Here is a 27538-nt window from a genome sequence, read left to right as displayed (position 1 = left end):
CAGATAGGTTCGGACCATATGTTAGTATAAATATATTTCACATAAGCTCTGAAAATATAACGCATCAATAAGACCAAGTACAACGTTTCTTCAACAGTTGATTGTTACTGTGTCACATGAAATGTATAACATTTCTTAGCGTGGCGAAATAATGACCACGCACTTCCAGGCATACTCTGATCATTACGATGAAAATTTGAGCTTGACAGCAGCTTGGCTGCTTGTGGATATCTAGTTCGCACTCCTTAGCTATATACCAGTAAATAAAATAAAATAAGCCAAAAAAATAATCACATATTCCAAGTATGAGATCACAAGTGTCACAGTACAACCCGGAATATCTCCTTCATGATTTCGAATTCAGCATTGTCCATTTATGTCAAATAATTGGAACCTTTACAAAGTCAATTTTTGGGTGATTAAAAAAAACGAATTGAATTTGACGAAATGGCAGCTATTTGAAATTGCCTTTTTAGAGGTCGGATACGTAAAGGTTGAAGGGAAGCTTTAGCGTACATGTGCAAAATTCTTCTATTTTTGCGAAGAATATTCGATTCTGGAAAAAAGGAAATTTTTAGTTGTGTACAAGCTTCGAGTTTGTGGACTGAGAAAATGTTTATAACAAGACGAAGTAGGAAATAGGAGATTATTGATATTGTAATGAAACTCTGATAATTTAACTCATCACATTTATTAAAACTAAAAGATAAAAGTCCTATGTATTCGCGTTACTATACCTTTCACGAAAAGTTATTCCATTGAAACTGTTTCCAGAGTTTGAACTACTGCATACTTCTTAGGGCAACAGCTTCCGGTACATTACCCTACATTTACTCAATTCGTCTCACTTCGGTTCAACTACTTTAACCTCGATAAAATATTTCTAAAGCAAACTTTTCAACAACATTTTGTACTGCTGCACCACCGCCCCATCTCCATGTTTTGCTCTCGTTTGATTCGTTTCTACATACAGTTCAGCATCATCGCTTTTCTTGCCTAATAAATAGATGTTTACATTACATTTTCCATCTTTTACTCCACTAGCTACGGCAATGATAGTAGAATGTACTTGGGATGGGCATTTCAGCAGCTATGAAATCATACATTTTCAAATGATCACCTCTCATCGCTGGTCGCTACGTGCATTCTGCTAGTGGGGCTGACACACATTAGAATAGATGGCAACATTGAACCGTTGCTTCCACACTTAAACACAATATAATTTATGCTCACGGCCTCCAAACTGGATGAAAGAAAAACATTTGCACCGCTTCCACTTCATTCCACCACCACTCACTGTATTCATTGGTTAACTCGGTCTATTCGATAACGGTTCAAAAAAGCTCTAAGTACTATTCCTAGGCTAAGCGTTACGGTCGGAAAGCTTTCTCACTGCGTTACGCTTCGCATCATTCGGTTGGATCGTAAGCCCCCAGCAGTGGAGCTTTTACTTCTTGTAAGTTCCGATGAAGGATCCACAGTTGGGGCAGTAGTGGTTCGCATCACGACACGACGTCGAGCAGTACGGTATGCAAACACAGGGCCAACAGATAAACAGACACAGCAGGGCGGCACAAATGTGCGTTTTGGTGGTCGTCTCGTACTCCAGCCGGGTCACGATGGTTGCCCTACAAGATGGACATACCATGGTCGTCGGATCCGGACCAACATTTGGGCTCGAGATGATGACGGTGGTTGGCTCTGGAAGTAGTTAGAAGATGGCGATGAGTCTAGCTAATGTGGGTCAGTTGATGCTATGGTGGATGAAATGGGCGGGGCTTACGACTCGTATTGAATGAGGTGGATGCCGCAGGTTGTTCCGGATGAGGATATGCCGTAGGCGTGGGGTTGTGAATTTGATCGTAAGTCGGTGGATTAGTCTTTTCCGAAGCTAATGATGAAGATGATGATGAGGAAAATTTTAGAACTTCTGAAACCATTTCCAGTAAACACTAGAAAGGACTTACCCATTTCGATTGATTATTCTCCTAACTGTTCAGCGATGCTCCTGCTCTAATGGTGATTATAAGACTGACGAAAACCTGCTGTCAGTGCTGTCGGTAAATCAACTTGTGAAACACACTACCTATTTTCGGGTTTATCATAAAATGTAGTATTTGCAGGGGGATTTTTTTTTGTGCTGATTTTTTGATATGGTCCAGTTATCGCATTGCTTTAAATCAGAGTTGCGATATGTGCGCCTTCATATGTAGCTAACGTCCAATGCGTCTGATTCATACCAGTTAATACTGAAACACTGATAAGCGTGATAACAATTCCTCGTGAGTCAGATTGAAGGCTTTGCTGTGCATTTGTGGAATTGTGTTTGTTTGTTGGTGACTCTAGTCGAACTGTAAATAATACACCTAGAGCGGAAAAGCACTTGAGCGATGAAGCGTGGATTCAATCGATCAACTCGGGAACAGGAAATTATCAATATTTTATTCTCGGAATCCATTTACCAGATTAACTGAAACGAGTGTTTTTTTTGGTTCACAGTATAATATTACCTAATTCATGCTGAAAATTCAAATTTTGTATCAACCTCTTTGCTACCGACGCAATTAAGTCCAAAAAATTTACTGATTTTTACCTTTGATTGAATCGCTAGCGAAGAGTTTGGTATAAATTTAAAATTTTCACCATGGATTAGACAGATTTACTACAAAGCTTTTATTTGAGACTAATTTTGTTCATTTCGGTCCAAAGAAGAAGATTTAACCGGGTAGTGAAAACATGTCACTTAAAAAAAGAGCGTTACAATCTGAACCATACTTCATATCTCAGCCATCAGACAAAAATATTATACCATGACCCCACAGTTATGGATCAAATAGTGTGGAGTCCAACTTATAAAATTCAATAAAACGACATGGAAAACGTAACATTTTAATTTAAAAGCACGAATTGAATCGTTTCAAATTGGAACTTCGGTTAGTAAACTGTTTTGAGTGTAATATTTGCACAGGATTACATAAAAATTAAAAATTGTATCGGTTTCTGAAAACCATATTATGGATCAATTTTCATATTATGGATCAAATTGTGACATATTACGGATCAGTGCGCAAAATCAAGAGATTTTCAACTCAATGCATCTGTATTGCATGATTTGGCGAAAGTCAACAATGTGTCACATACTACTGCAAAAAACAGCAGTGTTAGAGCTGAAAACAAGGGTAAAAAGCCATTTTTTGTCATACTACATTGTAGTAACTGAGACATGAACTGTTTTCGCTCCACACCAAGTTTTCTACTCATTTTTGTCTGCTAAAAAACGAAATTGGCAAACCGTGATCTTTTATTAGTTTAATCCTTAGTGCTATTGTCTGAAAATGTTGAATCCAATGCTTATAATGGCAGAAATCTACATTCTTTGGAAGTGATCCATAACCGTGGTAAACAATCATATCCTGGTCCATATTATGGATCACTAGTAAGAAGTGCTAATATTCGGTATTTAGAATCAGCAATAAAGAAAAATGTTTGCCAAAGATTAATTCATACTAAATGGAAGCGAACGAGCATGTTTTATGCTATAACATTTGAATTTTAGCACCTGTGAGAGCTTATGAATGCTGACGGCACTTCTTACAGAAAACGGCCATATAATGATAGCAGTGTGGTACCAACTAAACATTTGCCAAATACATCGTTATTTAGCGGTTGAATGTTGTGCTTAACATTACAAATGGTAGAAGACAAATAGTGTAACATGGGAAAAATATGTTTTACGTCAACGTTTATGTTTTGAGCGAGTTATCCGATGTTGAACGCCAAAGTGATCCGTCACTGTGGGTGATCCGTAACTGTGTGGGCATGGTAATTTTGTTTCACTATTGGAAACATTCAAGGTCAATCAAACAGAGTCGTAGCAAGGCAAATAAAGAATGGAGGCTCCAAACCTGTAAAAAATATTTCGGTGCAATAAATATATTCGATTTTGTTTCACATTTCGACACTTCTAGTGTGGATCCTCAAAATAAAAAGGGGCTTCCATTGAATAATTGCCCAAAAGCTTCAATAAATCATTGCTTTATAATGTGATTTTTTCTCCTATTTTTGATTTTCTTCTACTATTTGAATGCCTGAAGTTGTGTCTTTCAGAGAAAAATAGAATTACAAATAGTCGTAGTAAGATGTAAGGTTTTTAAGGGGTATGCCCTATTTTGTGATCAAATTTCATAGCTGTGACATGTAGTTTTTTTTTTCATTACATTTATTGTCGAAGTGAAATTAATAAATTTGAGTAAAGATAAAAATTTCTGAGAACACTTAACATTTATTTTACCATAAAACTAAGGAAACCCTTTTTTTAAACATTTCTGTTTGTAGCTCAAAATTCAAAGCAATGACATGTACTTTATATGCCATAAAATTAGTTGTACAAGTGGAGTGAATGCGAAATGTGAAATTTATTTTGCCAGTAAATCAAAATCCAAGATTACAAAACATGTTTGTGAAGTAATGCTATTTTTTTATTACACTCAACATTTATTTCACCTTAGAAACTAAGATAAACCCTTTATCATTAGCCTGGTTTCCTGTAAATCAAAATTCAAAGCGAAGACGATTATATTTTTCGTTAAAAACCTACTTATCTTCTTCTTCTTGGCATTACGTCTTCACTGGGACAGAGCCTGCTTCTCAGCTTATTAACACTTCAACAACTTCGTTCTTATTAACACTTCAACAGTTATTAACTGTGAGCTTTCCTTGCCAAAGTTGTCATTTCCGCATTCGTATATCGTCCGACAGGTACGATGATACTTTATTCCCAGGGAAATCAAGGAAATGTCTTTTACGAAGAGATCCTAGACAGACCGGGAATCGAACCCAGACACCTTCAGCATGGCTTTGTAGCCGCGGACTCTAACCACTCGGCTAAGGAAGGCTCCCTAAAAAATATACAAAAATGATTTGTCCAGATCTCTGTGATTACACGTCTAATTGAAACTCTCTATAGCGCATTCGAAAGGCAATGAGTTAATCTTACTTCGTAGGTGTTTTGAAATTATTTGTTTTTTTTTTGTTTAGGGTCAGTGTTCCCTTAGTGGACAGTCCCCTATAGTCGCACTAGTGGCTTTTTACGGCCGTTTTGCTATAAATCTTTTCAAAATATTTTTTGACATGAAGGTCAGGAGCTATTAATCTAAGTACCATTGATACACAGCTTGATTTTTTTTTTCAAAAAATGATCGAAATAATTGGTTTTGCTTAAAATTTGAGCTCCCTTGCGCCAGTTAACCTATTGTTTCTATAGTAGCACTACTGAGAGAAACTATTTTTTATTATACATATAAAATAATTGATGAAATAAGAACTTTTTTTACATCAATCGAAAGCTTTTGATCCACACTGTGTAGGAAAAATATAAAAGTTTTGTAAAACTACGATTTTGATAAGTATTTTGCCAACGCCGTGATGCTAGTGCTACTATAGGAACAGGAATTAAAAATAGTGCTACTATAGGCACATGTATTCCTATAGTGGCACACGCGATAATAAATACAAACATTTGAGTTTTCGTAGTTTTCATATTTTTTCCACAAAACCAAGATAAAAATCTTTCATATGATGTAATAATAATGACGCTAGCGTTATTTTTCGATTTTCTATGATTTTTTGTTCTTAGCTATACGGCTATTGGTACATCGACCCTACTCAAATTTTATTCAAAGTTGCGATGTTTTTCAAAAAAACACACTGGAAAAACATGGCTAATTTTCTCAGCATTGAATACTTTTTCACGGGAGTGTATTTCCCCTTATCGCATTCCCAATTTCCCTTAGTATTCTGCTATAAGTCACCAATGATTCAGAAAGTATTTGAGAGTTTCATTATCTTCCACCCGGTATTCCCAATCAATGCTTTAAGAATTAAACCAGGAATCAATTAAGTAAATCTTGAATAAATTTATAAAAACGCTCTGGAAGAATTGCTTGGAGTTTTTCAGGATGACTTTCAAGAAGAATTTTTATAAAAATCATCAGATAAATATCTACGTTTATAACTATTTTGGAAGAATGCAATAAAACAATAATTCAGGTCGGACTCGATTATCCGGAGTATTGTTTTTTATTTCACTCCGGATAATCGAATCCTCCGGAAAATCGAATCTGGAATAAAAATTAAAATCTGCGATAAAAAAAAACTTAAATTTTATCATACTTTGTTGCTTTATTTATATGATGCAATTGCTCACATTGGTCCAGATTTCCAAATAGCTGGCAAAAACCCCATTTCCAAACTTAGTTTTTAGTTGAAAAACAAAGTCAAACATTCATCTACTATATCAGATAGTTGTGAATACGTACTAGAAGTCAAAATGAAACATGTTTTTTATATGTTCTGACGTTAAATAGCTGCAGATGACCCAAAAACCTAAATTTTAGCTTCAAAACTCAACTAAACAATTTTCACCGAACCCGTGCAAATTTTGGCTTCAGCATATTTTTTTTCTGGTCGATAACTCATTCTCATATAGATTCAACATCTTCGGATTCAAATTTATATTCAAGTGTCGTTAACCTTATTAAATTATTAGTTATTGTCGAAGGTACTTCAAATATATAAAGAAGAGCTTCTTCATACCGTACAAATCGCTCCCCACCACTCCGCGGATATATCTTGCTCAAACGCGCTTTTAAGACTAAGGAATCGATTGATGAAGACTCTTCTTGTCTAAGCTTGCCTAAACGATAGTTGTTTGAAAAAGTTTTACTATGCCCAAAATAGAGTCTACCACCCTAAATAATGTTTCAAAACACTTGTAATGGCTAAAAATAATGAAATGTTGAGAGTGCGCAATTTTTGCCATGATTTTTCAAAACTGGACTAATGTGTGGCGTAGACAAAAAATATTTCTAGGAATATTAGGAGTCTTGAGAAGATAAAAAAAAATTTAATCAGCATACACAAAAAACCCTTTTTTAACCTTAGTCCAAAATTGTTAAACTATTCATATTGTATATTACAATATTTATCTCAAATTTATGCAAAAAAAAATAAAGAAAAAACAAGAATATCAAGAAACATACTCCGGATAATCGAGTCTAAAATTCCGGATAATCGAATCCCGAGTCCAATCTGTACAAGTGCAATAGTATGCCAAAGTAGTGTTTGGTCAATCGATTTTGTTGCTTGCGTTTTCGGGGGAGAACGATGGGACCGGAAGTACACTCGTTTGGCGTGCAATGCGTAATGGGGTAATAGGTATCGGAATCCAGCTAGACGTGAATATAACATGGATCGCATCACCATTATCACCCCGTTATTCCACTAACCGAATATCTTTTCCATGACGACTATGGAGATGCAGAGGTATATTCGGTCTCCAGTTTCAATGGTTGTCTAACTAACATTCCTTCCCTTTCCCGATGATCGCATTGGGTGTAGCTGGCACAGTTATTTACTTTTAAAACTTTGAACTCTCGATTTGTGCAATTTGAAAAAGGTTAGGTGATCCCAAACCCCGTTTATTAAATCTCTGTGGAACTTTTATTGTTCTGGTCAATCAAGAGTCCCACTATGTGGTCATTCGGGTGGTTTAAAATTTAAAGGTGTTTGAGAATCCAATCTTTCATATGTTCCATAGCACCCTTACCATAAAAATAGTGTTCTGTAAAATTTTCAGCTTTCTAGGTGGTGATTTAAATGTGGCCTAAAGACAATGTAGGTTTATATAGAAATTACTATGGAGAAATTTTTAGATATGTTCCAAACACGCTAGTACTGTAATGTAAGTACAAACTTATTATCCCATAGTAAAAATTCTTTTTTCAAACCATAATAAAGAAATTTGCTGAAGAGACAAATTCAATCTGACGGATATCTCATGAGTTTTATTGCTATTTTTTAGAATAATAAGGGGTTATAGCCCTGCAAACATGTACAAAAATCCTAAACAAAATTAGTTCAAAATTTGTTTCTTCAGCAACATCCTTCATTAATATTTTAAGAATGAGTTTTAAATATGGGATGATAAGTTTCTACTCACAGTATAGTACTAGCGTGTTTGGAACATTTATCTAAATTTCTGCATAGTAATTTCCATATAAGCCTACATTGCCTTTGGGCCACCTTTTATTTTAATGGTAAGGATAGTAAAGAGCATATGGGAGATTGGATTTTCAAAAATTTGAATCGCCCTTGTGGTCATCCATGCTCTTGCTCATTTCCTTAGACCGAATTACGTTCGATTGAAAAGATCAATAGGCTGTACGTGTCAATAGGCCGAATGAGTTGAAACGAAGGTAGAATTTTTTTGAAAACCGGTCAACATTTGACACATTTTCTTTCAATGACCCTCAGATCAAAATTTTGGGCAGGGTTTCAGTTTAAGCATTACTCAATTAAGAAACTGACGCCAGTCTTAAGATCTGAGAAATTTACAATCATGCAAAATATTACTGTTACAATGACAGAATAGTATATTAAAAACAAATATAGTAAGAAACATAAAAAGTTCAATAGCTCGGTTACGATCCAAATTTGACCTTTACCATTCCCTAAAATATTTGCACTCATGAACCGAACAACCAATAAATAAGGACAATATCTTATAAAATATAAGTAACTTTGACGCAAAATATTATTCATGCAGCAATATTACTGGGTGTACGAGCCAGTCGGCTGTATACGCGGGATCGAAGGGTTTTCTTCGCCGTTATCGAAACGGCAATTAAAAGGCAAGTGGTGTGGCTAAGAATGGGGGGAACTTCTTCGCTAGCTTTGCTCTTTCACCAGAGCACGAGTTTAGCAGTAACACTTGGCCTGATTTGGCCACCTAACCGATCTGCTTTTCCACTTTATAGCAAAAGTCGCGGACAAGCACTTACTTTTCGGACACGTATAACGATTCGGTTTTGGGGGGTCCGTAGCCTTGAGGTTACGCTTACGCTTCATAAGCGGAAGGTCATGGGTTCAATTCCCAGCCCCTCCACAAAAAACCCGTCCAGCCACCAGAAGACGCCGCACGGAGGACCGTGCGTTGGGGAGCACATTCATCGCCCGTCAGTATCAGATGGTGACTGAGACAAATTGACCCTCTTCGTAGGCAGCTAGCCTCAAACGACTTAGGAACACGGCAAAATGAACCACCGTAAGAGCAAAGGACTATGGCTTATGGAAATCGATTGGACTGAACAGCAGAGCTCTCTCCTACCTGATCGGTGTGAGAGTAAAAGAGTAGAAGAGAGTGAAAGCAGATGTAAATATAGATAAGTTAAAAATAGAACTGTATCGGTATAGTAGATACAGACGAAATGATTCCGGCACAGTAGTAGCCACAAGCACGGAGTGCCTTAAAAAAAAAAAAACGATTCGGTTTTGGGTTTTAGGTGTTTACGCGCACGGCCGTATATTATCAACCTATCGGGTTGAGCGGTTGGATTGAAAAAAACTCATTAGCATTGATCAGAGCGATATTAAGAGCTCACGCTCTCTCATCTCTACCGATTACATACTAGAACTGATCATTGAACGGTAGGCAATACATTTGGAAAATTTTGTTAGGGTGATGGGTTTGTTGATTGTTGATGGGGTTCAATTCCACTAGATCTTCTACACTGGGAAAAATTACCAATATTTATATTAAAACCTTCAAAAGCAATGTGAGCACTTACTATTCCAGCAATTACATTCAGCTCTAAAGAATAGCCAATATTCAATGAAGGAAAAATCTCCTATGATTGTAACTATAGTAATAATTTCAATAAACCACTTTTGAAGCGAAATTCTAATAGGCTAATAATAAAACGAGCAAAAATTCTGGTAATGACCTGCCACCAAGCCTACCTAAGGGTTTTCGTAGGATTTTGCATGATTTTTCTCTTACCATACAGGATACACTTATCGATTTTTTTTAAATTGTACTGATTTCCTAGATATTTATTGCTGTTGAAAGATTGCATAACGATTAATTTTAGATGGACCCATAATATTTTGAAGTCGACAGTTGGTTTTAAGTTTTCAAAGTTGCATTGGTAATTAGTGTTGTTAGGAGCGCCTAGTCAATCCGCAAGCCCCTCGTTCGTGAAGTACACACCCGTGCCCCAACCGACGAATCATCGCACTTATAAGCGGTTTCTTAACCACCGCTTAGGCCCTAAACCTGGTTTAATAGTATGGGTAAACGTGGTTTTAATCTTAAGCGAAGGTGAAGAAATCGGCCCTTAGAGAGATGAACCATAAACAATAGGTCTATTCTGACAGATCGATCTAACGAAGGCATCAGTGAAGACACCTTATGTTGTATGTGCTATCAGTTCAATTTAAAAATTCATCATTGGAATTTGGGGTCTATTTTGTAATTCGAGCGAATTCACGTGACTCGTTTGTAGTCATTGTCGATCAAAGTAAGCATGCATATTTCAGATGTCACCCGTCGACTCTCATAGTAATCCAGTCACATAGAGTTATAAGTCGAATCGATCAAAAATGATTCGACTGGTGTCATTGTCGACCAAAAATTTCGTTCGACTTGATTCTGTCACTCTAGTTTATCGACAGTTGACACTCTATGTGATTGGATTACTATGGGAGTCGATGGGTGACATCTGAAATATGTAAGCTTACTTTGATCGACAATCACTACAGACGACTCACGTGAATTCGCTCGAATTACAAAATAGACCCCTTACTTATGGATTCCGCACTATCAAAGTTACCAGCATTATCACGGCTTGACGGTATGTCCGAAACGAATCTTGACAAAAGATTGAAAGGACAGAAGGTCGAAAGACAAAAGGTCGATAGGACAGAAGGTCAAAAAACAAAAAAAAAAGAGGCAAAAGGTTGAAAATCTTTTTTCAAAGAAGGGAAAAATTTCCATCAAGTAAATCGATTTCGACCTTTTGTCCATAAACCGTCCAAAATTTTTAACCCCTATTCGCTATAAACCGTCCAAAATTATTAACCCCTATAGGCCTGAGTGAAAGCAAAAATACTAAAATCCTCACCGCTCAGCGAATTGTTAAGGCTCAAGACTCCATCATTCAATCATCAGCAATCATCAAAAATGAAAAACCAGTTTTTTCGTTCAAATCTTGAAAAATTCCCATAAAAATCTATCACTGCATTACATATGTTAAGTTCAATGCAATGATAGGGTTTCTTGAACATTGCTTCAATTTTGAGTAAAAAACTGGTTTGGAAAATTTGTAAAACGATGATGGTTATTTTCCTCTTTAATGGATTCAAATGATTTCTTGTCAGTATAGTGGCACATATATCTAGTTTCTGGAAGTGGCCAGAAGAACTCGGAAATATTTCTGTGGCCGGAGTTATTCCGGTGAGTAACTAGGTCAAGTCGGGTAAAAAAAGGCTATTTTTTGGGACATGCCAAATTACCAATATTTATTTGCAATTACATCCATTAAGATGTGCATATATCATTAAGATCTGCAATCCAACATTATAAATGAAGAGTTTAAAATATACCGGATGTGGCCACTCGAAATTAATGCCTAGAAGAACTTACTATAGATTTGTTGGATACTAAACCGTTTCAATTCTCGGAAAGTGGAAATCAAACCTAATTGTGCATTAAAATTTGTATCCCTAAGCTTGGCACAGATATTAAGATACAAAATGACTACTTTATCGTCGATTTGAGGCGTCCGGGGACCTTAAAATGGTCATTTGTAGGATCAATCAAATGTAGGACTCATAGTTATCCAACTCAATCGTTTTTCAAAAGGTTTACACTGATGCAATTTGCTTAAAATTCCGTGATATAGCCACATTTTAGCCGAAATTTACCTACCTCCAGGGGCACAAACGCACAGTACCCTTTTCAGCCGACCTGACCCAGTGACTTACCGGAATAACTCCGGCCACATGAATATTTCCGCATCCCTTAGGCCACTTTTAGAAACGAGATATGTGTGCCAGTATACTGACAAAAATCATTTGAATAGATTAAGAATTCGCTGTGCGGCATGAGTTTCAGTATTTTTGCTTTCACGGGTTAAAATTTGATTTTCTATAATTTTTTTTCCTAATTTGCTTTACAGATTTATTATGTGAGAACTGTGAAATTCATGGCAAATAAGTTAAAGTACACATATATATGGCAATTTATTCACCAAATCATTTGTATAATACATAACACAGCTTTCAAGTGGCTTATTTCTACAAAAATGAATTTGTTTGGTTACGGTTTGATTGAAAGTTTCATACTAGACGTTTTGATAGCAACATTTTCATTCTATTGCTCAGCTTCTCGATCTCGTAAACTTTTCTCGCTAAATGCATTCCTCTATCTTGCTCCTTTTGCAGCAGCATGCAACTTCTCAGTCCGCTCGATTGCACATACTCCAACGTCACCGATTATTTATTGTTTCTAGTCTGCAACACTTTCCTGCCAACAGTTGATCAGTCGTCGTTTTGGCCGTTGCAAAAATTATCCCCGGTAGGTTCCAATGTAGGCTCCACAGTTGGGGCAGTAGTGGTTGGCATTCTTGCACGAATCTATCACGTACGGAATCCAGAAGCAGGGCCAGCAGCTGAAACGAAACGCACGAAATCGATTAATCACTTGCGTAATCAAACAGGTATGAATTATTAAACGTGGCGATCGCTTTACGATAACATTAAATTACTGTTCCTTTCAGATGTTCAGTCAGAAAATTATAAATTGCTGAGAAATATTCAGCACGAAGATTGACACGCCCAGGAAAATAAAATGCTTTAAATCATGTACACTAACATTTCAGGGGTACGAGCATGGAATTCTCACCCTCGAAATTCAATTTGTATGCAATCGTAAATGGATATCAAATAGACTTTAAATCAATATTAGTGAAAACTATGGACGAATTCCATGTCAAATCAGTCAGCCACAGAACTCGACCATCTTAGATTTGCAGTAAATTTTGCACATGCATTTAGTATGATAGAATGAGTGTTTTCCATAGAAAAATCTATCATTTTGACTCAAGAATAACTTTTGAAAATGGCCTATAAATGTTTGCATGCTATTCATTTGAAAAATTCTAAACCACAAAACTGTTGATTTTAGAGAAAAATGTTCTACGAAGATGTTGTAGTGTTTTGAATTACACAAAAACCCAATTTGTATTACTTTTTAAATTTTCACCGTGGAACATTGATAGTAAACAGATGTATTTGACACAGTTTCATGATGGAGAAATTTTCAATCTATATATTTTTTTCTACGATCAACTTTTGGTCGATTTTCAAAATATTGTTTCGTTTTGATGATAAAATGGAAGCAGCCATTTTCGAATTATATCAAGTACAATGCTAAAATCCTTATTTAATTAATAAAATTGGACATTTTCATTAGCTATTCGCGATTCTCCATCAAAAACAAAACGTTTTCGAGAGTAAGTATAGGGCATATTTTTCTCCACTTACTTTTATTTTTTGGTGGAGTATTGCGAATAACTAATGAAAATGGCCTATCTATTATTTTATTTATAAAGTTTCGCATTTATAAAACATTTAAAACTATGTGCTAAGCGAATACTACGCAGCCTAACGTAATTAGAGGTTTCAGTGTGCACACAAAGTTTGCGTGTTCTTGGCCTGATCGCACGCCGAAGATCAATGCAATAATGTTTGCAAAATAGTCTGCCCTTTCGGTTCAACCGTGACCGACACATGACTCCTCGGGCGAGGCTGTTCAACTGCTTCCAAAGGTTGGCGCATTCTAATTGAATTAGCAAGTTGATCAATTGCCGCGATCACATGGATTTGAACCCCAGTTTACGGTAGGTGTTAGGCGTTGGCGAGATTGAAGTGAGACGAATGGCAAAGGTTTCAACTCACGTGTCATCTTCATCACCTGGGAAACATCCCTCGAGATGAATAATGATATATTATTTGAATTAATTTTCCTAGAATAGGACAGGGCACTGTTAAACAAGTGGACGCACTCTCTGAGTGTGGGCAGGATCAGTGAATTCCCCGCAATTAACATTGACGTAATAGGACGATTCCATACAATAAAATCAATATCGGGATGAGTGAGTCGTTTGCGGTTGCCCGTTACCACATTTCATTCAAATGCTTTTCCTGTGAATCGCAGGCGCATGTCAGTCACTATCTTATCATCGGTTTTCCGTGTCAACCCTCTCAATAATGCACCCAACAAAACGTCTGTCGCTTGTACTTGTACTCATAAGTTGAATCCTTATCGGAACATTTATCTTATCACACGCCATTCATATTTGCGCATTGAAACAATCGAAGCACTTTGGCACCGCACTCGGCGGATATTACTCCACCGCTAGGCTGCCCATAAAAAGCATGACTGTCCCATATGGTTTTTCAAACCAATATCTGCAACGGAAGTGTACTAGAAATTATGAACAATTTAAGGTGACGGCAAACTTCAAACTTTGAGCTTCATGATCTAAATGCTTACTTTTTCAATATGGGACAGTTCTGCCTTCATGGCCAGTAGGCACAAGGTGCTTGAGATGTAACATCAACTAATGGGATCTCACACTATCATGTGATGTAATTTGCTAATGCGAAGGTGGGATGCGAAAAAAGAACCATTTTACAACAGTTTGGAACACAATCGATACTCACATGAAAAGGCACAGCAGTCCAGCGAAGATGTGAGTTTTGGTCGACGTTTCATAATCCAGTCTGGTTACGATGTGTTTCTGGCAGGAAGGACAGGTTATTGAAGCCGGATCGGGGCCTACCTGAGGTGCTGCGACAATTGCTGGAAGGGAAATGATATTTTCATTAATGTTAGAATATTCGATAATACTATAAGATCCCCATAAATATATTTCCATGTGATTTCTCAATGGAAAAAAATGTTTAAATGGTACCGAACATTGCCGCATGGATGATGAATGCTTGATGTGCGGAGATTCTTCTCACGCTAAGGGCACCTGTTCTGTAAAAAAAAGATACCGAAAATTTTGTATGCGCAAAATGCGGGACAACCATAAGTTTGGAAATTTGGGATTTCTTTTCGCGTAAACGAATCGATGTGTACGGGTGTACCAGACAGAAGAAACGGCAATGTTTTCCGTTGTCGGAATTCTCCAGGCAGAATCTCCAACAATTCTCATTATTCAATTAATGATCGCTTGCTTAATAATCATGAGTATGTAAGTTGTAATGATACTCGTCCCAACACGAAACTTCTTCCATCGGGTAAACATTCGAATCTTTTAAATATGATTCATGCTATGTTCAAAAACCATCACTATGACTGAAACAGTGCAGATTGGTGTAAAATTCACTAATAAAATTGTTATAGGATTGATTTTCTACAATGGATCCAGGCATTGGCATATTTAAAGATTATTGACACACGAGCCATAATTTCATCCCATTCATACGCCAGCATTCACAAAACACGCAAACGCTACGAAAGAAAAAAAAAAGACAGATAGGGTAGATGTATTAATCTTCGCCATGCTTTAGTTTTTCGCCCCCCTTCATACAAATTTAGACTTTTTTGTATGAAAGGGTGAAAATTAGTGCAAATTTCTTGGGTGGCGAAGATTAGATCTTTGCCCTACACACCACCACCCACCGTTTGGTGCCGATCACTGTGGGTCAACTCTTGTGACATTCACTGACACACTCTCATTCTGATCCAGAAAATATGAAAGTTATTGTCAATTTTAAGCAAAACATAAATCACCCGAATGGCTCAATAGCATTGCAGTCAGTAGCGTAGTTAGGGGGTGCGGTTCGCATCGGGCCCCGGATTCTTGGGGGCCCCGAAATCATGATAAAAATTTCTCTTAAAGTTATAAGTTTAAAAAAAACAGTCTGGCAAGGAAAATCAGTTTTGGAAAGATCTTAATTTGGAATGAGCTAGGGGTCCTATAGCATTCAGTATATTGATAAAGGTAGCGTTTATTTCAACGTTATAGAACAGTGCTTTAAAATGATCGTTTTCTTATTCCAGAATACATCGTTCTGTTAATAATCGAATATCCTAGGGACCTCTATAATTTGAGCCTAAGAAAGTCAGGAACAGTTTTGGAAACATTTTTTTATGAGTCAAATTCAGCCCGAACCAAGCTGAAAAGCCGAAATGAATGTTTGTGCACAATCATTTATACATTCTTGAAAAGTACCAAAACGCCACCAAAGGCCAACAGAGGTCTCTAAAAGTTTTTTTTTAACGCAAAACAATATTCAAAGTCCCTTTTTACTTTTTCCGCTCAGCAATAAATCCTGATGCAAATACTTGAGGCTCCAGATATTACTACGCGACTATTACATATGTTCAATGATTCGTCATGGAAAATCTTTAGGAATTCCACTAGTAATTCAATCAAAACTATCTTCAACAATAGAAGACTCCTCTAAAAATTATTATAAAGATTCCGCAAGCAGTATCCCAGGAATTCGTCTTGATATTCTTCAAATGATTTCTCGTGATATGCTAAGATAACACAATTTGCTCCAGAAAAAAGGCAGTCCAATAATGAAATTGAAACGAAAATTCCCACAGAAATTCTTACAGCATTTCGTAGAAGGATTCTTTCAGAAATGTTTGTGTTCATTTCTCTAATTATTACTCTAGGATTCTTTTAAAATATTGCTAACGAAATTCTTCCAGGATAAACAAACAAAGGTTCATTTTAGGTTTGAAGATCTCATGGCAATTTTTCCGATATACTTTCAGTCCTTTTCAGAATCATCCTTCAGTAATCACACTACAGATTATCTCAGGAATTGCTTCATAGATTTTTTATTGATTATTTTACAAAATTTATTAGGAATTCTTCCACGAATTTCACCATAAGCTCAACCGGGTTTTCCTCACGAATTTCTCCCAAAATTTTGAATTATGTTATTGCTGCGATTTTTCCTAAAGTTCCACTCCTGATTTTACAGGAACTCCCCCTAGAAATTTGTGCAGAGTTTCGTTTCAAAAAATTTCCAACAATTATTTTTAGATATCCGCAGATTTTTGAAAAACTTCTCTCTTGTAGGAATTTATCATATAATTCATCAGTTATATCTTTTGGATTTCGTTTAGAAATATCTGCCGGATTTGTTCAGGAACTGCCACCCAATATTTTTTTCAAAAAATGTTTAGGAATCTCCTTGAACAAATTTGTGGAGAAATCCTGTATAATTTTTCAACACCATCTTTGCGGAATTTTCTGAGGGTATCATTAGAAATCAATTCCGTTACATTTTTAGGGTATCTCAAACGAAAAAAAAAATGTGAATAAATCGATCAATGAAATCTTCTCATTAATATCTGAAGGTAAGTTAAATCAAATACCTGAACAACATTCTAATTGAATTTCTGAAGTCAATCATCAAGCACATGTAGCATTTTTTTACGTTTGACAATAATTGACATTTTGATAACTAAAGCAAAAATAACTTCAACAATAGATAAACACAGTATTCATTATTTTCAATCACTAACCCTAAAATTTATTGAAAATATGCATGTATGTTGGCTTAGCGGCATACACTCCTATGTTGAAGGGCCCCCAAATCTGAATCCGCACTGGACCCCGAAAGCCCTAGCTACGCCAAATTTTAGTCTGTGAGAGTTGCTGCCCTTGAACGCTCTCTCGCCGTGTACCAAACAAGAGAGGGAATATCACCATTCCTACACGCAGCGAATTGGACTATCGAAATTCATACATTTTGCTTTATGAAAGATGGAACGATTATCGCAATACGAATGCTTTATGTATCGTTTAGCATCACCCCACACCAAGGCGTCGATGGGCGCCGAGTGTACGCACGAGTCTATCGATTGCATGGTCCTCAGTTCAATTCCAGGTTGCCGCGATTACTATTTTTGTTTTCAAATGTTAGTTTCATGAGGCAAATTTAAGAATTTCAACCCGATTCCTTGTGGCGAATTTTCATAAGGGGTTCCTATGTTTATCGATAATCCATTTGCCTGAGTGTAGGGCTCTACGATTGCGATGTGCCACGCACAGTTATGATTCACGAACTGCTACACTCTCTGAATATAGTTCGATCGGCTTATTCGGATCAAAATTCAAACTGAATTATTTGAAACTTGAATCTAAACTCAAAAGACATTCAAACTTTTTGTTTTTGTTTCTCGTAATGATTGACTGGATGGATCATGCGGTGGAGTTGCTATCCTCATTCATAGGCGTAAAAATATATAATATTTTTTGTCACTTGAAACCAAATTTTTTTAAGCATTGCGTGTTTCTGTTCAAACACAGCTTGGTAAATATACTTTTAAATCTGCCTATTTGCCTCTCAAATGTACTGGGCAGCAAGTTAATTTGCTTCGAACTGACTTTGTCATTGGTGACTTTAATGCCAAACATTGCTCATGGAAGAATTCGCAAAGCAATAGCATGAATTCGATACTAAAATCTAAACATAACTTGATTGCAGTCATTTTTCAAAAATCTTCGATGAAATCCCTGAGGATATATTTGAATTAGGCTCTTAAAAAAATAAATGTTTTTTTTTGTAAAAGTAATAAAAATAACCTATTGAAGAATATGGAATTAACTGGTGGGGTATATGGACAAGTTCTTGAGGTTGTTGAGATACTTTATTTTTTAGATTTGTTGGTCAAAATTGACTCCAAACCCAAATTTCGAATATAGATTGTCTTCATGCTCGTAACATGATTGCCTTTGCAATTCGTAAACAAACTATACACGATTATAAGAAACCACTTCAAATTTATGGTAAAAAGTGAGCTGTCATTATGTTATCGGTCTTTCGATTAAGCGATTTTTTTTGCTGGTTTTTTGCCAATCTAGACGGTTTTTTAATATATTGTTGCCATCAGAAAACTTTGAACTGCCAAGAGACAACAACATTTGACAAACCTTAAGAAAAATTCAAAAACTCATTTTTTTTTGGGTTTGATCAAATCTTTCAACAAAAAAATCCTTGAAAACGTCCTTGTGAATGTCAAATAGAGTCCAAGTAGCAACTGCGGAAGCGGATTCCCGGAATACTTTATTAAAGACTCCCTGAATAAAATCTTTACAACCAATTTTTTTGTTGGATAAGAGTTAAACAAATCACTTTCAAGCAAACTTCAGTGGAACAAACTGTTGTTCAGCTACTAATGTGATTTTGGCCTGGAGCAGTTCAAGGAATCATCATTGATCCACACAATAAAGAAATGGACTGGAGAAGATATTTTTGAAGATCATTAAGAAACCCCACTGGGTGATATCTTCAAAATATCCTTAGGTAAATATGCATCAAACATCCCTAAGGGAATCTCCTGTTGAATTACTAAAACAATTTATGTTTTTACTTATTCGTTTATTTACAGGCTCAAGTGCCAGCAATTATTAAGGAACCAGACTTCATTTTAAATTGTAATAACATTTCTGTTCAATTATTCATCTCTAATGCAAGCTTTGGGGAACCGAAAAAACCAGGGATGGGGTGCGACTTAAAACTCTTTAGGCGCTACATGCGCTGCTGCGAGACCAGCACATCGAATTCAAAAGTAATTTATCTGCACTGGCAACCTTGGCAAAGTCATTTTAATACTATTATAGTACTGTCCATCAGGACCTTTAAAACCTAAAAATTTTACTCATATCGGTTCCCTTTAAATTGAAATTATTTTTTTTTCTAATTTTTTTTTCTAAAAAATGATTTTATGATGTCTGGAAAATTGTTTCTCCAAAAATAACTTGACATTTTTCAGCCAGGGCCTTTGATTGATGATGCTTTCAAAGAACAAGCCTTTTTGAAAATAAGGAATATAAATTGTCGAATTTTCTACCCAATTCTTACAATCATTGATTTTGGTACCCTAAAAAATCGACAGCTTCTAAACTTTGTTCCATAATCGTGTGAAATATAATTATTTTGGAGGCTTTTTTTATTATAACAACATTGTACACCATGAGTCGAACGATGTACAGAAAACCGATTGCGATTTCATTAATACACTAAAAGATATAGCAGGCACAAGGTGTCCACTTTATAAACGAAATCGACTTACGTCCTACTACTTGAACCACGATTTTTTTGTTACCTGTGGACGAATAGACTGTAAGCCAGTCTCAATGATTCCATGCCAACAAATCAAGGCATGAATGATGAAGTACACCCAATTGTATACCCATAACGCTGGTAGATCACCTTTCGTGGTACGTTATGGGGCAAAATATCTACCAGTCCTGACTGCTTCAAACGAAGAGAACAGGATGCAATAGTTATCAAAGGAACACTATTAGTCCTTGTTACATTTTAAACCTTGTTAAAAGTTGATAAGTCTCGGTTTTCCAGTAGCCGAGAATGACCTTCGAGACCAAGGATAAAATGAGTCGAAATCAACAAGTTGTTTTCTAATCTTTTATTTATTGTTATCTAGTTTGAAGAAGTAAGGACTAGGATTCTGATGCATGGACAATATCGGGTGTCACTTCCCGAATTTATCAAGGGATTCGATTTCGACTGATAAAGGGGCGCGCCTGCGGAGAGTGTACCCACCACACCCTTTGAAGTGTTTAAAAGCGGAACCATTCAACTAGAATCCTTTCCTATGATCAAGTTAGGAATGAAAACTGTTAAAAAACCGAATACTTAATCACTTCGCGATAGGGACAAAGTAACACGACATGCACTATACAAAGGACACGGGATATACTACAATAGATCAAATTTTGGTCGCAGTGTTTTATGTTCCGAACAGAAAAAAAATCGACATTTGTAGTGCCCACCTTGGCGAGAAAGTCCGCTTTCTCATTTTGCGGAACCGTGCAATGTGAAGGGACCAAACCACAGTGAAAGTATGTAATTTGATTTGATAGAACATTCTATGCAGATCTTATTTCGTGGAGGATATACGAAAAGTACTTTACCGGCATAATTGAACAAATAGCTCTTAATTGAGCTGAGACTGCCATAAAATAGAACATATTCGCGTAACTTTTCAACAGGACCTATCATTGGGAGGCTCTCTTTGTTTACTTTCTTTTATTCCAATAACTTATCCACATGTTCCTCCTCTGTTGCGTTTTTGTATGGAACGGTAGCCAAGGACATTGTCTTCGATCTATTGTGAGAAACTCCTCGAAAGCTCTAGTATCTGCACTGTTATAATCGTAAAAAAAAAATGTGACAGGAGAAAATGTCAAGGTGTGCCAGAAACCGTTATTACGTAAAAAATGTCCAAAGAATTTGGCAGATATGGTATTGAAGCATCTTCTCCGTGAATTGAAAATATTTCTACGAGGGAAATGAAAGTTGGCGCGGTAAATGGCTGGCATGGCGTACCATTGGTACTCGCGTACCTGCAGGAATAAAATAGACCCCTTTGTGCGGTCCTTAGCCTCTTGCCCAGCAACTCCTATCCCTACCTCCTCGTGGTACTGGCCGGGGTACGAGTAACCTTGGGGAAGATCGGGTAACCAACCCCCGTGGGAACTTTGGTCGTATGCTGACAGGGAAGGGGGGGTTTGCTTTTTGCAAACCTGGAGCGTCTGTACTCCACGTTAGGAGCGGCTCACAACAGCGTCTGTTCCCCATGTCAGGGGCGGCTGATCATCGTCCGAGTGCCAGAGAAGGACTCTAAGCTAAACTGCGCACTATGGCCTCCGAACATTTAGGGGAATGGTCCTCCGGAAATCTAGGGGGTTGGTGTCAGGCCCTGCGAAGCCAGCCGTAAAAACACATCAGCACAGGAAACGTCAACGAGAGAATACGGGACCGGAACAATCGGCAAAGACCACAGCGACGAAAATGGACTAGCGATTGGAAACTCGGTACGTGGAACTGCAAATCTCTCAACTTCATTGGAAGTACTCGCATACTCTCCGATGTACTGAAGACCCGCGGTTTCGACATCGTAGCGCTGCAGGAGGTGTGCTGGACAGGAGCATTGGTGCGAACGTTTAGAGGTAATCATACCATCTACCAGAGCTGCGGCAACACACGCGAGCTGGGAACAGCTTTCATAGTGATGGGTGATATGCAAAGGCGCGTGATCGGGTGGTGGCCGATCAATGAACGAATGTGCAAGTTAAGAATCAAAGGCCGATTCTTTAACTTCAGCATAATCAACGTGCATAGCCCACACTCCGGAAGCACTGATGATGACAAGGACGCATTTTACGCGCAGCTCGAACGCGAGTACGACCGCTGCCCAAGCCACGACGTCAAGATCATCATAGGAGATTTGAACGCTCAGGTTGGCCAGGAGGAGGAGTTCAGACCGACGATTGGAAAGTTCAGCGCCCACCGGCTGACGAACGAGAACGGCCTACGACTGATAGATTTTGCCGCCTCCAAGAACATGGCCATTCGTAGCACCTATTTCCAGCACAGCCTCCCGTATCGGTACACTGGAGATCACCTCAGCAGACAGAATCGCAAATCGACCACGTTTTGATCGATGGACGGCACTTCTCCGACATAACCGACGTCAGAACCTATCGTGGCGCCAACATTGACTCCGACCACTACCTGGTGATGGTGAAACTGCGCCCAAAACTATCCGTCATCAACAATGTACGGTACCGACGCCCGCCCCGGTACAATCTCGAGCGGCTGAAACAACCGGATGTCGCCAATGCGTACGCGCAGCATCTTGAGGCAGCGTTGCCGGATGAGGGCGAGCTCGATAGGGCCCCTCTTGAGGACTGCTGGAGGACAGTCAAAGCAGCCATTAACGACGCTGCCGAAAGCGTTGTCGGATATGTGGAACGGAGCTCAAGAAACGATTGGTTCGACGAGGAGTGCCAGGAGGTTTTAGAGGAGAAGAATGCAGCGCGGGCTGCAATGCTGCAGCATGGTACGCGGCAAAACGTGGAACGATACAGACTGAAGCGGAAACAGCAAACCCGCCTATTCCGGGACAAAAAGCGCCGCCTGGAAGAGGTGGAATGCCAAGAGATGGAGTTGCTGTACCGTTCTCAAGAAACGCGGAAGTTCTATCAGAAGCTCAACACATCCCGCAAAGGCTTCGTGCCGCGAGCTGAGATGTGCCGGGATAAGGATGGGAGCATCTTGACGGACGGACGCGAGGTGATCGAAAGGTGGAAGCAGCACTACGATGAACACCTGAATGGCGCAGAGAACACAGGCACAGAAGGTCAGGACAGCGAAGGCGATGGCTACGTCAGCACAGCGGACAGCGGAAACAACCAGCTCCCACGATGGGGGAAGTTAAGGATGCCATTCAACAGCTCAAGAACAACAAGGCCGCTGGCAAGGATGGTATCGGAGCCGAACTCATCAAGATGGGCCCGGACAGGTTGGCCGCTTGTCTGCATCGGCTGATAGTCAGAATCTGGGAAACGGAACAGCTACCGGAGGAGTGGAAGCAAGGCGTTATATGCCCTATCTACAAAAAGGGCGACAAACTGGAGTGTGAAAATTATCGTGCAATCACCATCCTAAACGCCCCTATAAAGTGCTATCCCAGATTCTCTTCCGTCGTCTATCACCTATAGCAAACGAGTTCGTGGGAAGTTATCAAGCAGGTTTCATCGACGGCCGCTCGACAACGGACCAGATCTTTTCCGTGCGGCAAATCCTCCAGAAATGCCGTGAGTACCAGGTCCCTACGCACCATTTGTTCATCGATTTCAAGGCGGCATACGATAGTATCGACCGCATAGAGCTATGGAAAATCATGGACGAGAACAGCTTTCCCGGGAAGCTCACAAGATTGATCAGAGCAACGATGGACGGTGTGCAAAACTGCGTGAAGATCTCGGGCGAACACTCCAGTTCGTTCGAGTCTCGGCGGGGACTACGACAGGGCGACGGACTTTCGTGCCTGTTGTTCAATATTGCGCTTGAAGGTGTCATGCGGAGAGCCGGACTTAACAGTCGAGGCACGATTTTCACGAGATCCGGACAATTTGTTTGCTTCGCGGACGACATGGATATTATTGGGAGAAAATTTGAAACGGTGGCAGATTTGTTCACCCGCCTGAAACGCGAAGCAACAAGAGTCGGGCTAATGGTGAATGCGTCGAAAACAAAGTACATGCTGGTTGGCGGAACCGAGCGCGACAGGGCCCGCCTAGGAAGCAGTGTTACGATAGACGGGGATACCTTCGAGGTGGTGGACGAGTTCGTCTATCTCGGATCCTTGTTGACGGCTGACAACAATGTTAGTCGGGAAATACGAAGGCGCATCATCAGCGGAAGTCGTGCCTACTATGGGCTCCAGAAGAAACTGCGGTCAAGAAAGATTCAACCCCGCACCAAATGCACGATGTACAAAACGCTCATAAGACCGGTAGTCCTCTATGGGCATGAGGCGTGGACTATGCTCGAGGAGGACTTGCAAGCTCTTGGGGTTTTCGAACGCCGAGTGCTAAGGACGATCTTCGGCGGCGTGCAGGAGAACGGCGTGTGGCGGCGAAGGATGAACCACGAGCTCGCTCAACTCTACGGCGAACCCAGTATCGTGAAGGTAGCTAAAGCTGGAAGGATACGCTGGGCAGGGCATGTTGCAAGAATGCCGGACAACAACCCTGTAAAGATGGTGTTCGCCACGAATCCGGTCGGAACAAGAAGGCGTGGGGCGCAGCGAGCTAGGTGGATTGACCAGGTGCACCAGGACCTGGAGAGCGTGGGTCACAGTCGAGGATGGAGAGAAGCGGCCATGAACCGAGGGAATTGGCGAAATATTGTTGGCGAGGCTTTATCAAGATAATTGATGTAAAGCCAAATAAGTAAGTAAGTAAGTAAGGAAATGAAAGTTATCTTGATTTGAAGGTTGTGAGCTATTTTTGGAAGGGATATTCACATGCTTCAAAATATCCCCAACTGTGCATCATTATCAATTTGTAAACCAGCGAAGTAACCGTCAGCTTGGAAAACAAGCATTCAAAACATATGATATCCAAAAATCTTCTCTACAAATTTGAAATAATTTCTTCAAGAAAATCAGAAGTTACAGTGATTTGTATATTTTTCATTATTTCTTTGAAGTTTAAAATTAGAGCTATTTATATGGGTTGATATAATTTAATCTTAGTAATATACAAATTACTGTAACTTCTGATTTTCTCGAAGAAACTATTTCAAATTTACAGAGAAGATGCTTGGATATGATATGTTTTGAACGTTTATTTCAAAGCTGATGGTTACTTGGCTTGTTTACAATTTAATAATGATGCACAGTTGGGGACCATTTTGAAGCATGCATGTAATATCCATTCCAAACACCCTTCAAATCAGGATAACTTTTGATTTCCTCGTTAGAATATTTTCAAATTCACGGGCAAGATATCTTGAATTCTATATCTTTCGAATGGTAGGTGCCAAAATTCTTGGACATTTTTTTGCGTTAATAACGGTTTCTTGCACACCGTAAATGTCTCATTGCTACATAGATCCTTTTGAAAAGTTAAGCGGATATTGATCAGAGGGAAGAGAGGCAATTCGCTCTTGTTTGACCGCTTTAAGTCTTAACACTTTTTGATTTCCAACCCGCTGATCTACTCATCATTTTAATTAAATACAATTCAATGTCGTAATTGTCTCTTTAAGTTTGTTTGAAGCTTCAAGGCTAAGAGCCGAGGCTTAGTTGGCAAATTTTAATTTCAATTTTTTTGTATTTCAATTCAGAAAAACCTTTTTTTTATTACAGATCCTCCTACATAATTTTCATAGCAGGACCGCAAGTATGTTACTTCAGGTAACATTTGCAGCTGAAAACAGTTTCATCAGCTGAAACATGCCTACACATGCTTCATTGAACTCTTATTACTTAGAATGTTTGTAGAAGACAAATCGTTGTTGTGGCGTGAAAATTATTGATTCAGTGTCAATTGATAAGATGTTAAAAGTCATTAATGCAATAATTAAAAGTTATTATTCTTTTGGGTTTTCAAAATGTTGAAATGCAAATGCAATAATATCAGATGAAGCCTTCAAAACTCATTGGTTAATCCAATTAGGAAACCACCTGCTCGTGCACCTCTGGATCCACCCCATCAATACAAAACACAATCGTTTACGGCACATGTAGAGGCTGTCAGTCAACAAAGTTCAACGAAATACGACCATTCCAATCGACAGTTCATTTCTATTGGAAATTACGTGGCACCTTCATTTGCTCGAATGCCATCCCCCTGAGCCGCAGGCCAGTTATTACTTCAAAATCGAGTTCACCCCGAGCCCTTATTACGTACTAGGTTCTGAACAATGGGCGGAACTGGAAGAAGTTTACCTTACATTGCTTGAACACTACCGTTCTGATTCAAATTCGGGACAGCTTCTAATTCCGGATCCTCTACTTTGTATAGTAACGGTTTCCTTTGGAAATGTTCAAAGTTTGCCTGTTCAAAAGATTCCATGTCTTAAGGTAAAACATGTCAGAAAACAAACACGGCTGTCAAAAGTGGCCGCTTTTGTCCCTACTCACAATCTTCAAAGGTACTTTATCTGCAGAACATAATTAACGTCAGTCGGTCTTCCTATTAGACATTTTCTGCTAGTGCACAAAATTAAAATTAAATTTGTCGTTTAAGGTGAAGATGGAATCGAAGCCAACCTCAAATTTTTAAGAGCACAAATCTGGAGAACCGAACGCCCGTTTGAGCTGAAAACTTAATCGATTGGTCTCCACCAGCTAGTGACCAATCGATTAAGTTTTCAGCTTTAAACGGAACGTTTGGTTCTCCAGATTTATGCTCTTAAAAATTTGAGGTTTGGCTTCGATTCATATTCACTTTAATGCTTTTTTCCTAATATTTGTGCCTTCAAAGTTTGTGCTACTTTATTGAAATCGGATTCCAAGCTGATTCACCTCGAGTGTCTGTAATTTGAATCAAAACGGTGACTAGCAGCGATTGTAGCAATACCAAGATTCAAATTTCAAGCGATTGATTTCAAATGCTACGCGGATTCAGGGCTTTCGTTAAGTCCTATGCGTGTAACGGATACTCACTGTGCACATAGGTGGTCTGTGGATGGGCACCGGTCGGTGGAATCATGTTGGCGTTCGCATCGTAAGGCGGTGGAGGCGGAGGGTGGGCAATAGCTCTGCTGAGGAGGTGGATGTGGATAACCGGTCGGGTGCTGTGGCGGTGGCTGGTTCGGAACGGGAATGAATCCGGGTGCGTGCGCCGGGTAAGGTTGGCCTTTATTGTCCATTGTGTGTTTCTGGAAAATACAAAAAGCGGGAAAAATGAGCGTTCCAAACCGATTGTTTTCAATGCGCGTGTAGGGGCTAGGTTGTAAGAAGGGCACCGTAAGTTTTTCTTCTCTTCTGACATTATATCCTCATTGGGACAGAGCCTGCTTCTCAGCTTAGTGTTCTTCTTTTCCAAAGCTGCCATTTTTCGTATTCGTATATCGGGTGGTAAATACGATGATACTCTATGCCCAGGGAAGTCAAGGAAACTTCCATTACGAAAAGATCCTGGACCGACCGGGAATCGAACCCAAGACAGCTTCAAGCATGGCCTTTGCTTGGTAGCCGCGGACTCTAACCACTCGGCATAGGAAGGCCCCCGAAGAATACATCATGTCAATCAAATGCTGGCGTTTTTGAATTACAAATATTCTACATTAAGTACAAACATCCTATTCTTTTGATAGGCTTTATTCAATTGAACCTAGA

The 27538-nt window shown here is 38.7% G+C and overlaps 2 protein-coding genes across 3 annotated transcripts in view; both read right to left on the bottom strand.

Annotated features, from left to right (window-relative positions):
• Positions 1-675: 675 nt before the first annotated feature.
• LOC5569048 (lipopolysaccharide-induced tumor necrosis factor-alpha factor homolog) lies at positions 676-2258 on the bottom strand. Its single transcript, XM_001652643.2, has 3 exons — positions 1968-2258; positions 1784-1891; positions 676-1701 (listed from the first exon to the last, which is right to left on the bottom strand). Exons 1-3 carry the CDS (start codon positions 1969-1971, stop codon positions 1448-1450), a joined length of 366 nt encoding a protein of 121 aa, XP_001652693.2. The 5' UTR covers positions 1972-2258; the 3' UTR covers positions 676-1447.
• Positions 2259-12062: 9804 nt separating this feature from the next.
• Positions 12063-27538, bottom strand: part of LOC5569049 (lipopolysaccharide-induced tumor necrosis factor-alpha factor homolog) — a 36494-nt gene continuing 21018 nt past the window's right edge. For both annotated transcript variants that reach the window (XM_021846156.1, XM_001652644.2), the window contains 3 exons: positions 26864-27078; positions 14566-14704; positions 12063-12509 (listed from right to left, as the gene is read on the bottom strand). In XM_021846156.1, the coding sequence (XP_021701848.1) occupies positions 12407-12509; positions 14566-14704; positions 26864-26909 (288 nt within the window). In that variant the 5' untranslated portion in view covers positions 26910-27078 and the 3' untranslated portion in view covers positions 12063-12406. The remainder of the gene's footprint in view (positions 12510-14565; positions 14705-26863; positions 27079-27538) is intronic.

The sequence above is a fragment of the Aedes aegypti genome, chromosome 2 (assembly GCF_002204515.2).
Source record: "Aedes aegypti strain LVP_AGWG chromosome 2, AaegL5.0 Primary Assembly, whole genome shotgun sequence".
NCBI classification, from domain to species: domain Eukaryota; kingdom Metazoa; phylum Arthropoda; class Insecta; order Diptera; family Culicidae; genus Aedes; species Aedes aegypti.
Note: the sequence above shows the minus strand (reverse complement) of the source record. Positions and strands in the feature narration are given on the sequence as shown.

Bases quoted from the DNA above. Each gene is read 5' to 3' on its own strand.
- LOC5569048 (XM_001652643.2), bottom strand. The intron at 1,702-1,783 runs GTAAGCCCCGCC...AACTACTTCCAG, and splicing joins CACCTCATTCAATACGAGTC to AGCCAACCACCGTCATCATC.